The sequence below is a fragment of the Pristis pectinata genome, chromosome 5 (genome assembly GCF_009764475.1).
Source record: "Pristis pectinata isolate sPriPec2 chromosome 5, sPriPec2.1.pri, whole genome shotgun sequence".
Taxonomy (NCBI): Eukaryota; Metazoa; Chordata; class Chondrichthyes; order Rhinopristiformes; family Pristidae; genus Pristis; species Pristis pectinata.
In genome coordinates, this window is record NC_067409.1 from 99,504,440 (window position 1) to 99,518,997 (window position 14,558).

Here is a 14,558-nt window from a genome sequence, read left to right on the forward strand (position 1 = left end):
ATCTTATCACTCTATCTCTGGCTCTGTACCAAGTGTGGTTTACAATTACTATTTGTCCTCGGTGCCATAATTTCAATTCTATGAAGTTGCAATTGAGCAAAATATTGTACAGAAACAGTTCTGTAAAATGGCTATCTCTTGGTTGGTGAACATAATTGTTGTTTGTGTCCTGTGTTTCAGCTTAATCTTGGGATATTGCGGCTACTGAAGTAGCTCTTTTATTTTGCAGGTGTCTTGCAGTAGATAAAGTCTTCCATGTAATCAGTTTAAAGATCAAACTGTTGATAGCCTTATGCTAGGAGTTTATTTGTGTGTGTTTCTTTTCAATGTTCAAGGCATAGTACTGCAAGGATTTAATGAAATAAAAAAGGGAAATGGTTTATTATACAACATCATACAAAGAAAATATCTGAATGCACCAGATCTTTTTGTTTGTTAGCTGGTGGTTTCACGAAGAACTGCTGGTTTGCTGTAGTTCACATCCGGCCCTTAAGCTTTGCATTGGTTTTTAATTAGTTGCTAAAATGAGACTTGCTAAAACAGATTTACAAGAGAATAATCTGTTTGCCAGAAAATTTAAATTTATTACAATTTATGTTTCGATTTATTTCAACTGCTTGAAATGACGCTGATCGTCAGAATCTATGGCCTGGATCATGGACGCTGTTCATTTATCGCTCTGCTTTGTGGGTGGATTTGCGAAAAGCCCATGTGGCCAAGGGAACGGGTGGGTGGTGTGAATGTGGAAGGCAGGCCTGATTGAGGATAGTCCAGCTCTGTACATTAAATAGTTTTGCTTTGCTGCTGAAAGATCAGTGGACTTTGTTTTCATTCCTCTCTTTTTCCTCTAACATAGCTGCCTAAGCAGAGACTGGCAACAAATTTACTCTGCATACAACAGAAACATAATCCATGATTTGATTTGACTTTTTTTATTTGATGATGCTGTATGCACCGTCATGGTGCTTAAAGACAATGAGTTATTTTCCAGTTGCAGTGATACCTTCAACAATCTTTTCCTAAAAGGCCAGTGTGAAGTGACTGAGGGAATGTGGCATAAGAATTAGGAAGGAGCTGGAATAGGTCATATAAACTTTTGAACCTGCTCTGGCATGTAATTAGATTGGCTCACAGCTGCATTGGTTGCTCTTTTCAATCATATCCCTTCATTTGTTGATTCCCATATGGCTCAAAAATTGATAATGGTCTGGACTGCCATAACTTTTTGTATAGACGATTCCAGAGTCCCACAACCTTTTGAGTACAATAATTATTTTTTTCTCTGCAGAATATGACCCCAAGTTATAAGGAATCTCATTGTGGTGTGGTGGGGATGTGGGGAAAGACACAAATTGTAGATAAACTATAAACTAAATAGTCTTCAAGACAAAAAAAAGCTTTAAAGTGTCCCATGCAAAGACCATGCAAGATCCTCGTTTGTATCCATAAAAGGGAGTTTTCCTTTGAACTTCCTATTTCCTCCTTTCTGGGGCATGAAAACTTGGAACACTTAAGCAACTGTTGCCCAAAGTTGAATTTTGGCCAAATTAATAGGGTCTTAGCTTCTCCAGGTCTGAAACGGGTAATCCAATGCTGCTGAAATCTAGTTGGCACACAGCCAAAGATTGCAAAGTGAATTGCAAAAAAGATAATAAAGGCTCCCAAACCACCTTTAGTTCTCATTCAAGTTTTTGGGCATTTCTGATGTACTGGGCAAGATGTCATGCCTTTAAATAAAATGCTGTTGTTGGCAGAATCTGAGAAGGTGATGAGGAGGCATGCAGAAGTGAGATAGATCGGCTGGTTGAGAGGTGTCACAACAACAACCTTGCACTCAATGTCAGCAAGACCAAGGAATTGATTATGGACTTCAGAACGGGAAGTCGAGGAAAACACACACCAGTCCTCACTGAGGGGTCAGTGGTGGAAAGAGTGAGCAGCTTCAAGTTCCTAGGTGTCAACATCTTGAGCTCAACACATTGATGCAATCATGAAGAAGGCACATGCCAGCGGCTCTACTTCATTGGGAGCTTCGGGAGATTTGGTATGTCACCAAAGACACTTGCAAATTTCTATAGATGTTTGGTGGAGAGCATTCTGACTGGTTGCATCATCATCTGGTATGGAGGCTCCAGTGCGCAGGAATGCAAGAGGCTGCAAAGGGTTGTAGACTCAACCAGCACCATCATGGGCACAACACCTCCTGCCATCGAGGACATCTTCAAGAGATGGTGCCTCAGTATCCATCATTAAGGACCCTCACCATCTGGGACATGCCCTCTTTGCGTTACTACCATCGGTGGGAGGGGGGGGGGGGGGGGCGGGGAGGTACAGCAGTCTGAAGACCCACACTCAACATTTTAGGAACAGCTTCCTCCCCTCTGCCATCAGATTTCCGAACAGTCCAAGAACCCATAAGCACTACCTTGTTATTTCTCTTTTGCACTATTTACTTATTTTTGTAACTTATAATAATTTTTATGTCTTGCACTGTGCTGCTGCTGCAAAACAACAAATTTCACAACATATGTCTGTGACAATGAACCCGATTCTGATTCACTTTTCCTTACATTCATTATTTTATGTAATGGTCATGCTTTTATATTCCAGACCTTTTTTCCTTGTAATGATGAGGGAAGTATTTGTCTTTGTTCTTGGGTTAAGTGGCTTGTTCGGCTATTTCAAAGGGCAGTAAAGAGGAAACCATGTTGCTCTAGCTCTGGAGTCCCAGAGACTGGGTAAGGATGGACAAGGTAAATTAGGAGATTTAGACTAAAAGGTCTGATAGTAAACAATGACAGGCATTAAACAAATAATTCAAAATTTTCAGTAAATGTATGTTAGAGTGAAAAAGAAAACTCAAGAAAAATGATCCATCTGTGACTGAATAAGGTTAGTAAAAAAAAATTAAGAAGTTTATAATATTGTCAAGAAGAGCAGTAACAGTATCTGGCTCCCATCGGGACAAGGGCAGAAGAGATTATTAAGGGGAATAGAGAAATAGTTGAAAGCAAAACAAGTACAGGCAAACCCTGCGTTATGTGGGTGGGGATGGTGTGGTGTTTTGTTTTTCTTGAAAACTGCGTCATCTGAATATACATCAAGAAACCTGAGTTGGAAAAAAAATAAAAATTGTTTGTTTATTTTCTTAAATTTTGTGGGAATGAATTTTTATTCCGTATTCCAGATACTTTTGGCAGTGATTTGTGAATTCAGGGTGAATTTTTGTTAACTGAACTTCCCTAATATAGGAGTCGCCTGTATGCTGAAGATAACCCCACAGTGCTGTTGGGTGGTTCGTAGATTTGGACCTAGTAATGGTGAAGGACTAATGATCTATTTCCAAATCGGAATGGTCTGAGATTGGCAGGGAACCTGCAGGCCGTGGCATTGCCATGTACTTCCTGCCCTTGTTCCTTGTGGTTGAAGTTGAATGTTTTGGAGGACCTGTTGGAGTGGACAAATAACGACAGTGCTGTTTGTAAGTAGTATGCATTGCAGCTACTGTGCACTGATGATGGAGGAAGTTAATATTTTGGGAGGTTGATGGGGTGCCAATCACGTTGCCTTTGTCCTGGATGCTTCCGTATCCCAGTAATCTTTCTGGTCATGTTTTTGCATTTGCAAACTAGTTCTTAATGCCTTATGTAATTGTAATTACACCCTTTTGCTCATCTGGATCTCCTCCAACACCCCAATACTATTTCGACTTCCAATGTGACAGTATTGTATCCAAGGTACACTGCTGTACTTAGTTACATAAAGGTTTGTCTCTTTGACCGTTTGCACAATCTTTGTACAACCACTTGCAACCTTATGTTCTTATTTTGTTGTTCACTTGGTATCATCAACAATTTGTTTATTATTCCTTTTTTATTCTCCACATGTCAGCCTCAAATGGATATCCCTACCTCTGATCTGCCCTTATAGCCACTTCATTTATGTAGCTGATTCGAATTAAGTTTCAGTTGTTACCCTCAGGATATTGATGGTGGGAATTCAACAATAGTAATGGCATTGAATGTAAGGATAGATGATTAAGTTCTGCTTCTCAACCTCTGCTTACCTGTTGTTCAGTTATTTCTTTGTGCAGGCTTGGGCTGCTTTATTTTTAAGCATTTGTGAATGAGGTTGAATATTGTGCATTTAGAGTGTGGAACATAGAAGCAGGTTTATGTCACTTGGACCCTCCTACCTGTGTTACCATATGATAAGTTTGTGGCTGATCTTTTACATTGCTGTCACTTTCCTGCACCAACCCCATATCTCCTGTCTCCTTTAATGTCTAAAACCTATCCATTCTGTTTTGAATATACTCAGCAACTGAATCTCAACCCTGTAAGAATTTTGTAATTTCAATGAGTTCCCTTTATTTTTTACATTCAAGAGAGAGTATGCTGAGTTTCTTTCATCTCTCCTCCTCCACTTGATGTTGCAGAAATCAATCTGTTGAACCTTTGTTGCCACTCTCTTATACTTTTGCAGAGGATGGTTTCAAATTGTATTGCACCTGGGATTTAGGAATCCATACTTAATGTGGATTATGGCACGTTCAAGAATGTTTTATTGTACTAGTGGTGGAAAATTGGCACAGAGGATGGTGCTGTTGCCTCGGACCTCCAGGTTTGATCCTGACCTCTTGTGTTGACTGTGTAAAGTTTGCACATTTTCCATGTGATGGCATGGTTTTTCCTTGGGTACTCATTTTTTTCCAACATCCAAAATGCTTGCTGGTGGTAGGTTAACTGCTGTAAATCATCTTTGATGTAGTGGGTGAGTATTGGAATATAGTAGTGGGCATGTGAGAGAGAATAGGTACAGGGAAATAAGTGGGGGAATGGGATTGCTCTGGGAGTCAACTTGGATGACCAGCTGTATCACCACCTATGTCAAAAGAGAATATAAAATGTTGGAATGAGATTTCTTGTATTTCATCTGTTGTGTTCATTTGGCAAAAGTAGAGAAAATCAAGAGGTAGCATCAATTATAGTGATATGTGTGGGAGAGTTGCCCAAGTTGATAAATGGTTGCTCCTAATTTTACTTTGTTCCCTGTTTAATTTGCCTCCATGCAATATTTTACCTTCACTAGATAATCTTCGTAAACTTTAACAAATTCCTCTGTATTTCTTTTGTTCAAACATCAAAACATCGATGTTTTGATTCAAACATCGAATTGCAAACCAAATAATAAAGAATCTAGTTAAAATATTTCAGTTTATGAAGAAATTGAGACAATGATGCAAAGAAAGGAGGACAGTTAGGGTAACTCATAATGTTGGAACTATGTCCCATACTTGTATAACTATAAGTGGCCTTAATACTTTCCCTCCACTGTCATAGCAAAAAAAAATGTGACTATTGTCCACAGTTGGATAATGGTATTCAATTAACGTTGACATGGGTCCACTTTGTAATGCTGACAAGTCACAAGATCATGGTTTCAAGGCCAAATCTGACAATGCTGTTTTTTTTTCTAAAACTATATTTTTAACTTTTGGTACGTTTATAGAATCTGCTTGGAAATGCAGTTTGTAGTTACAATATGGTTGTAGTACTCAGCTGATTACTTTCAAAACCAATTTGTATTATAGATTTTTCTTTATTCTGTTTGAATATTATAGATTTTACTTTATTGTGTATGAAAGGTGACTTGATAGAGGTGTATAAGATTGTGAGAGTCAGAGATAGAGTGGACAGCCAGCACCTTTTTCCCAGGGTGGCAATGGCCAATATCAGAGGACATCCATTTAAGGTGAGTGGAGGAAAGCTTAGGAGAGATGTCAGAAGTAGGTTTTTTATGCAGAGAGCAGTGGTTGCCTGGAACACACTGCAGGGAGTGGTGGTAGTAGAGGCTGATACAATAGGAACATTTAGAAGACTCTTAGATAGGCACATGGATATAAGAAAAATGGAGGGTTATGGACTGTGTAGGAGAGAAGGGTTAGATTGATCATGGGGTAGGTTTATATAGGTCAGCACAACATCGTGGGCTGTACTGTTCTATGTTCTGTGTTCTATGTTTGTACTACTCAAAACTAATTATTTGTACTAATGAATTGATCCTGAGCAACATATAATTATCCTTGGGAAGTGTTAAGTTGTGAAATGTTTATTTACCACTATAATGGCCTGTTTGTTATTTATAGCACTGTTTAAAGTCAGCTATCTGCAGCTTATGAATGCTTGACCTACGTGCAGCCTGTACATATGAAAGAGCACTTGGGAGGCTGGCAGGCTGGATCTACTGCCGTGTGGGAACTCAGTTCGTGGCCACATTAATAATTTGCGAACTGTTTGGGTTATGAACAGTTCACAGGAATGGATCCCTGTTGTAAGCTGGGGAGGACCTGAATATTTAGATTCAGCTGTGTTTGAGAATTTTTTAGGACCGTTAATTTCTAGTATAACTACTTTGAAATTCTAGGTAAGAGAATAACAACAAAATAAACTCCTTTACCCTTTCAAAATCAATCTTACTCAGGGTTTTCTTATCCAATTCCAAGCTTGCTACTACAATAGCTTTGTTGAATGTACTGTCTTTTTGGTGTTAATGAAAGAGACGATGTATTAACAAGCCAGTGTTCAAACTCTGATTAACTTTTGGCCCCAAAGTGAAACCATGTTAAGGATGTGTCGTACAGTCTGGAAGCAGGCTCTTTGGTCCATCAAATCCATGTCAACTATCAAGTATGCACTAATTCACTCTCTCCACATTGCCACTTAACTCCCCGCAGAAGTATTGAATGGGATAAACACAGTAAGAGAAGAATAACTTACAGGTTTAGCATTTTTTTTTAAAGTGGATATGTTACCAGGCCAAGGATATGTTCCCGGATAAACCGTAATTGCAAGCCACTTGGTTTAACTTTGAACAAGTTTTTGGAGCCAATAATTTATAAGAGACAGTTTAAACCTTCTTAAAATGGCACAGGTTATTTCAGGGACAATCAAATTTAATTGAATTTGATGAAGGCAATGCATTTGATATCACCGACGTGGATTTTAACAAGGCTTTTGACAGACTAGTCAGAAAAGTAAAAGCCCAGGGGATCCAAGTTAGACTGGCAATTTGGATATGAGATAGACTTAGTGGCAGGAAGCAACGAACAATGGCTGATAGTGTTTTTATGACAGAAGGCTGTTACCAGTGGCGTTCCCCAGAACTCGGCACATGACAGCTTTCTTTTTGATTTAAGCCTAAATGTAGGCGACATGATAAAAAAGGTACAAAAATTGACAATGTGGTTAACAGTGTGGAAAAAAGCTTTAGACTGGAGGAAGGTGGGCAGGCACCGTAGTATAGAGGTTAGCATAACACTATTAGAACGCCAGTGACCCGGGTTCAATTCCAGCTGCTGTCTGTAAGGAGTTTGTACGTTCTCCCTGTGTCTGCGTGGGTTTCCTCCGGGTTCCCAGGTTCCCTCCCACATTCCAAAGATGTACGGATTAGGAAGTTGTGGGCATGCTATGTTGGCGCCAGAAGTGTGGCGACACTTGCGGACTGCCCCCAGAACAGTCTACGCAAAAGGTGCATTTCACTGTGTATTTCGATGTACATGTAACTAATAAAGATATCTTATCTTACTGGTCAGTTGGACAGAAAAGTGAGGAGCATTGCATTTGGGCAGGTGTAACGTTGCAAGGGAATACAAAACAAAGGAGGGTATTGACGAAACAAAAGATCTTGGAGTTTATGTTCACAGATGCTGAAAGGTAGGTCAGTAAGGTGATTAAAAAGGCACATACAATGTTTTCTTTTAGCTGAAATATAAAAGGAAGGTTATGCTGGAGCTCTATTCAATGCTAATGAGGCTACAGACTGAATGCTGTGTGTACTTGTCACCATTTTACAAGAAAGCTTATTATACTGAGCAGGGCGCAGAAGAGATGTCAGGATTGGAAAATTTTAGCTCTTGACAAAAGGTTGGAGAGGCTAGGGAAGATTTCTTGTGGGACAGAGAAAGCTGAGTGGAGATGTGGGTATATACATTTATGACAGATCTAAATAGGGTAAGTAGGAGGAACCTATTTCCCTTGGCAGAGAGTTACAAAAAATTTGGGGCATTGATTTTAAAATAGTTTAATTGCTAAAATAATAAAGTAGAAGATAAGGAGGAGGTGAGGGTGGTAGAGGTCTTGAACTCTGCTTGAAAAGCAGGTAGAGACAGAAATCCTCTTAGTTACAAAGTATTGGTATATTTGAAGAACTGTTACATTCAGACCCATGAGCTGAGTGCTTGGACAAAATGTCTGCTCCTGGTATCATAATTTTTCTATGAAGTACTTCCAAAGTCAAGTTTGCCTGTTGGGTTATGTACAGTTGACCATATGCCTTCAATGTATAGGTAAAATACTGTTTTAAAGAATCATTAAACTTTCACGAAAGCTTGAGCTATTTGAAGTGTATTTTTTGTTTTATTTCCCATTGAAAAGTGGTACTCATCAAAGTAACATGTAGATAGTTCTACGTATGTAATTTTGACCTGTTCTATTAAATGGAGACCTTAAATTTTTATTTCTCAAGGAAAGGGCAGAAATAATTTGAGAATTATGACACTTATAACTTAAAAACAAAGTGCTGTAAATACTGAAATGGGTCAGACCAGCTGGAACATCAAACAGAACCTGCCTTAGTCCAGTAATTTATGATGTATATAAAATATCTGCACATGAATATATTGGTTTGACAATTGTATTTTCAAATTTGGCTGTGTGCATCAGATAAATAATATTTTTAAAGTTTAATTCGTGCAGCTGTCTTGCATACATGATTGGCACCTGTCTTCACATGATTTTGAACAGTTACCTCCTCTCACCGGTGCTACAGTATAGCTGCAGTTTACATCATCCAGTAGTTCTATTGTAGCTATTCACCAAGGTTTGTTCAGGCTTTCACAAGCCTGTAGTCTCGATGATCGGAAGGAACAAGGGCAGCAGACAAAATGAACACCACCTCTGCAAGTTCATAACAGTTTTAAAAAGAAAGGACAACCCCTCGAGCCTAGTCCATCATCCAAAAAGGTATTGGCTGATATGATCTTGGGCTTGGCTCCATTTTCCTTTGTTCCATGTGACCCTTAATTTCTCTGTGATCCCAAATCAGTCTTATCGGAGCCTTGATTATAGTCAATGTCTTATTCTCCAAAGCTTACAAACTTAGAAGGGAAGAGATTCCTTTTCACTTCCCTTCATGTTAAATGGATGATCCCTCATTCTAATGCCATGCTCTCTAGTTCTAGATTCCCTCTCCAGAAGGAACCTATCCTACAAGGTCCCTCAAAATTTCTTGTATTTTAATGAAATTATCTCTCCTCTTTCTATTTTCCAGTGACTATAGACCCGTTGCTGCCAATTTTTGTATTTTATCATGTCTCCTGTATTTAGGCTTAAATGTGAGGTTATACATTTTGGTGTGGTTTTGTCAATACCCTGTATAGTTGTATCAAGGTTACTCTTTTGATATATATTTTTTATATGCATCTAAATAAATAAATAAATACATACATACATACACACACTCCACCCTCCCTCCAGTGAAGGTTCACATTCTATTTACCTTCCAAATTACTTACTGAACCTGCAGTGTTAACTTTGTGTTTCATATGCGGATTCATCTATCTGTGTTGCAGCATCCTGTAGTCTTTTAATTTTTTTTTGCATTTCATTAATTCTTGCCAAACTGGATAACCTTGTTTTCCCACCAAGACACATCCCATTCTAATTTGGTAACATTATTATCATGGTTTCACCATTGAAAGGTCAAAATCCTAAACCTCCCCACCCAATGCACTATAGGAGTACCTTCATGCTTCAGTAGGCTAAGAGCATTGTTACTGCTACCTTCTCAAGTTAATGCTAGCCTTGCCAACATCCACATTCCTTGTGTTTTTAATAAAATATATATCAAGTTTCTCTTTAGTGCTCCCACAGACAAGTTCCTATGTAGATTTTTAAGCATTCTTTAGTCACATTTTATTTGCTAGTTTTTAGGATGTCAGGTTAATTTGGTTTAAGCATTAACTTGAGTGAGTGAAAACGTGTGCACTCCTGTCAGAGGTTAATATTTTCCTTCCAGTTGTGTGATGTTTCTGCTGGTAACCATATAAAGATTAAAGAACTTGCAAAACGAGTTGTTTTTGCATCAATAATTGCAGGCCTTGCTATGCCATGGAATGTAGGCCCTCATGAATTGGTGGCCTACACTAAATAAATCCAATAAAATAACTTGTATCTGTACTGTACCTATCTCAATCTTGGGACATGCCAATGAACTACTTTCTAAGCATGGCATCTGCCACAATTTAGGCAAATGTTCATGAGGGCCCATAAATTGCAGTGAGATAAATTAACAGTTAATCAGGTTTGGTGGTGTTGCCTGAATGATGAAAATTGGCCTGGAAACTCTCCCTCCTTTTCATAAAGTGTTTTGAGTCCTTTTTATATCCAACTGAACAATCAGATGGGCATGTTTTAACATTTGACAGCTGTGATCGAGTCTGTTGCACACTCCTCCCTGAACCATGGAACTATTGAGGCTGATCTCAGTGCAGTACCAAACTATTATTGAACTGTGGAAGGTGTCATTTGATATTCTCAACCAAGGCCCAATCTGCTCTTGCAGGTGAATATAAAATATCCCATGGTACTTTTTTTGCAGAGGAATAGGAGAAATATCTCCATTGTCCTGGCCAAAACAATCCCTCATTCAGCATTATGAAACAAGAGGAGGCATTTAGTATCATATTGTATGTGAGAGTTTGTTGTGTGCAAATTGATATTTGCACTTTTTACATTATAGTGACTACATTTTAAAGGGTAGTCCATTGGTTGTATGGTGCTTTTGAATGTTATCATAAAGTCGTACTGCATGGAGGTAGGTTCCTTTGGCTAACTAAGTCTGTGCTGACCATTAAGCACCCTGTTCTCTGAATCCTACATTAATCACTTTTTCTACTCCGGCATTCCAATCAATTTCTTCCCCAGATTTCCATCATTCACCTACACACTAGGAGCAATTTCCAGTAGCCAATTAATCTCCCAACCTGCATTTCTTTGGGAGAACATGGAAACTCTGCACTGACTGCAGGAGCTGTGAGGTAGCAGCTCTCCATCATTGTGCTGCATCTACAGTATATGTAGGCCTGTCTTTAATCTGAATGATGGCACTTTCTCTTCATACTGCACTGAATGTTAGTGTAGATTGTGACATGTTTAAGCCTGCATTATTTAACTTGGTCAGCCTGAACTCAGTATTGTGGATACTTAATCGAAAGAGAAATAGTTACACTTCTTTAAAATTATTGAGCATCAGTATTGTTAATTTTCATTGTGTTTCTAAAATGGCCTCAGGATGCATAGAGTGCAGCTGTGCTAATATTAGTTAATCCTCAATGTCATATGGTCAAGCTTGAATAGGCTGTGCAAAAATGAACTATTATTGCATATTATAAAAGTAAGTGTCCAAGATTTTTAAGTTGCATTAAAGATTACTTCCATGACATTTTAACCTCTTTTTCTTTTATCTGGTACTTTAGATTCCGGGATCTGAGGAGTTGTACCACAGTGAAAATGAAATAATGATTCCAGTGTTGTCTTCAAGGAGGGCAAGTGAACTACCTGTGGATGAAGTTGCTAGTATTTTGCAGGTAAAGTGTGTGTGACTATGGGGTGAGGGAAATGGGGTTGAAGGAATTCTGTATTTAATTGTATTGCTTGATTTATGAACATGCCATTCACAAATACTTGCTACGATGCCATTGTCTTTTTAGGGTACTTTCCCTAGGTTTTACAAAGTTTTTAATATAATGAGGAACATTGGAATCTCCACCCATTATACGTTTCGTGCAGTACTTCTTTCTATGCCATTTTGACTTTGGGATTGTAGTGCTCTGCTTATTGTCAGGATTCATTAGAATTTATTCTGCGCATCCTTCAAGATGGCTTCATGTTTGCAGATCTGAGGATGGCACTGAACTGACACCTTAGATTGTGACATGTTCAAACCTGCTTAGTGCTGTGGTAATTCCTTTTCTGTATGGATATTTTGTTTAATTTAGAGAGAAATAATTACACTTTAACTATTAATGCTAGGCTGGATGTATGTGAAGATGAGCTTTTCGTGGATATTAGTTATTCGTGAAGTTCTTGCATGGTGCAAATAATCCTAACAACACGGATAGAATAGAAATTTTTAGTATCAGAGTATTACTCCCAGAATTGTATTATGTGTAATGAAGGTCAGAGATACAATGGAAATAAAAACAAAGACCCTTTGTATTGCTGAAAATATAAAGTGAAAATGCTGGAAACACTCAGGTAAGGCAGAATCTGTGGCAAGAGAGACTAAGTCGATGTTTCAGTTTGAAGACTTTCCTAAGAACACGTCATTGTTATGTTATAATGGAGAGAATGGAAGAAGGGTTAATATTGTGATCAGAAGATTACAGTCAACTGCATGTTCCCATGTTTGATTATCCAGGAAAAAGTGCAATTCTCATGGCAAGATTTGGAAGATTATGGGTGGGGGGAATGGGGTAATGGATTTCTGAATGTGCCAATGCATTAAAGGCCATCCATGGCTGGTTTGAACATTTCATTGAGTGTATATATGTAATGTCTGTCTTGTGGGGGAAGCAACAAGCGTAGGGACTGTTGTGCAGAAGGCTTTCCTGTCTGAGAGGAGCTGAAATGAATCATTGAGGAAGGTAGCTAGTCTCCAAAGCAAGTGCTGAACATGGATGCAAGTGGGCTCTTTTGGAAAGAATGCTCTTTGCATCTTGAAGGATGGAAAAAACACTCTCTGGACTTGATGGCAGTTAAGACCAGCTTAATAACCTTGGAGATAATGATGAGGTTGACTGTAAACTTAAGCCTCTCTGAATCTACCATTGTGAATACCTATATAGGGCCTTGGGTTTTCTAAGGCCAATCTTCCCATGAATTGGCTGTTGAACACAAAATTCTGGATGATGCCATTTATTCTTCCAGGATTGTGTCTCCCTTCATCAAACCATATTCTGCAAATCCTGATCATTGTCTGAGCAACCAATTAACATCAAGGACATAGCAGACAATATCTAGGTAATGTTTTTGATCTCTAGTACCATTTCACTTCATTGTTACAACAGATGGACGAGGGAACTAACACTACATTCAGGGTTTACAATCTGCAGCATGTCATTGTGCAGCAAAGGCAAACTTACTATTTGGTCACTTTGGAAGAGGTTCAATTCAAGACAACATTTGTGTTTCGTGCAATGATATAAACCAGGCAACAATGAATGTTGTGCTGAGCAAACTATGGTTGGAATTTTGCATGACTCGCATAGGTTTGCAGATTTGAAACTTCTCTCAGAAGATGGTCAGGCTGACGAATGAAGCTGGGTTTGATGGAGTAGACTGGGATGATGTGAAAGAGTTATTGGAATTTCATGGTGAAGAGCTTGTAAACTAGGATCTTTTAGAGCTTGAGCTACACAGGAGGGAAAAGAAGCCACCAACATAATACCAACACTGAAGCAGTTCAGGCTTTTGGAGCCATTCTGCTATATCAAGAAAGAAATGGTCATCTTCAATGGCAGAAATCCCAATATGGGGTGCAGCATTTGATGTGGCTGCATGATGAAAAATGCTATGCTTGCTGTAAGAAGCTTTATCAGATGAAGGAGAAACAAGTTGTCCAGATTTCCATCAACATCTTTTTAAGCCTCATTGATCAGCCACCTCAAACAATCACATGAAGAATCCTCTCCTTAAATTTCAGAAGCTCTGTCAAGCTCTGATTTGCCAGCATCACTGTCATCCAGGCACTAATGTCAATACTTCCTCTTTGCTTTTCCCACTGCCACCCTGACGAGCAAAGCCATTACGACCACTTGAATTAGGACCAGGAGTGGACCACTTGGCCACTCTACCCTGTTCTGCTATTCAATAAGATTATGGCTGCTTTAACTGCAAGCTCACCACTTTTCTGTATACCCATGGTAACCTTTTATCCTTTTGCTTCTGCTGTAAAGAAGATTTTACATCTAGAGAAATGTTTCATAGACTAGTGACCGTCCTGAGAGAATAAATTTCCTCACCTGCCTTAAATGGCTGAGCCCTTATTTTGAGACAGAGGTCCTTTATCCTACAATCCTACAAGGTGTGTCTACCCTGTCATGACGCCTTAGGGTCTTGTATATTTCGTTTGGTCAATATTCATAAAGTATGTTTTTATTACACTAATTGAAGGTTTAATTGTTAATAGCATGTTGTTTTATTCTTTTCAGATATTTGTGTTGATGTACTGTTGTTTGTTTACGTCTTTTTGACCAAGATTCCTGAGTGTTGGGACATAACAGTGTCAACCATGAAATTTTAAATGATACTGCAAAATTATTTTGTGTGTGCACTTCAGATCATCATCATCCCTGGAGTTTGATGGCAAGATCTTTATTTTGGATGGCATACTAATGAGCCTCATCCCCACCAACCCTTGACAAGCTTTGTCAAAAGACAAAGCAAAGCTATAACTTTTTATAACTTTCAGAGATGTTTAAAATTATTAAGACTGAT

At 38.7% G+C, this 14,558-nt stretch overlaps 1 protein-coding gene across 2 annotated transcripts in view; it reads left to right on the top strand.

The window, feature by feature from the left end:
• The window catches only part of atp2c1 (ATPase secretory pathway Ca2+ transporting 1), a 92,659-nt gene that overhangs the window by 21,530 nt on the left and 56,571 nt on the right, over positions 1–14,558 (top strand). For both annotated transcript variants that reach the window (XM_052015495.1, XM_052015494.1), the window contains exon 2: positions 11,537–11,647. In XM_052015495.1, coding sequence (XP_051871455.1) covers positions 11,537–11,647 — 111 coding nt within the window. The remainder of the gene's footprint in view (positions 1–11,536; positions 11,648–14,558) is intronic.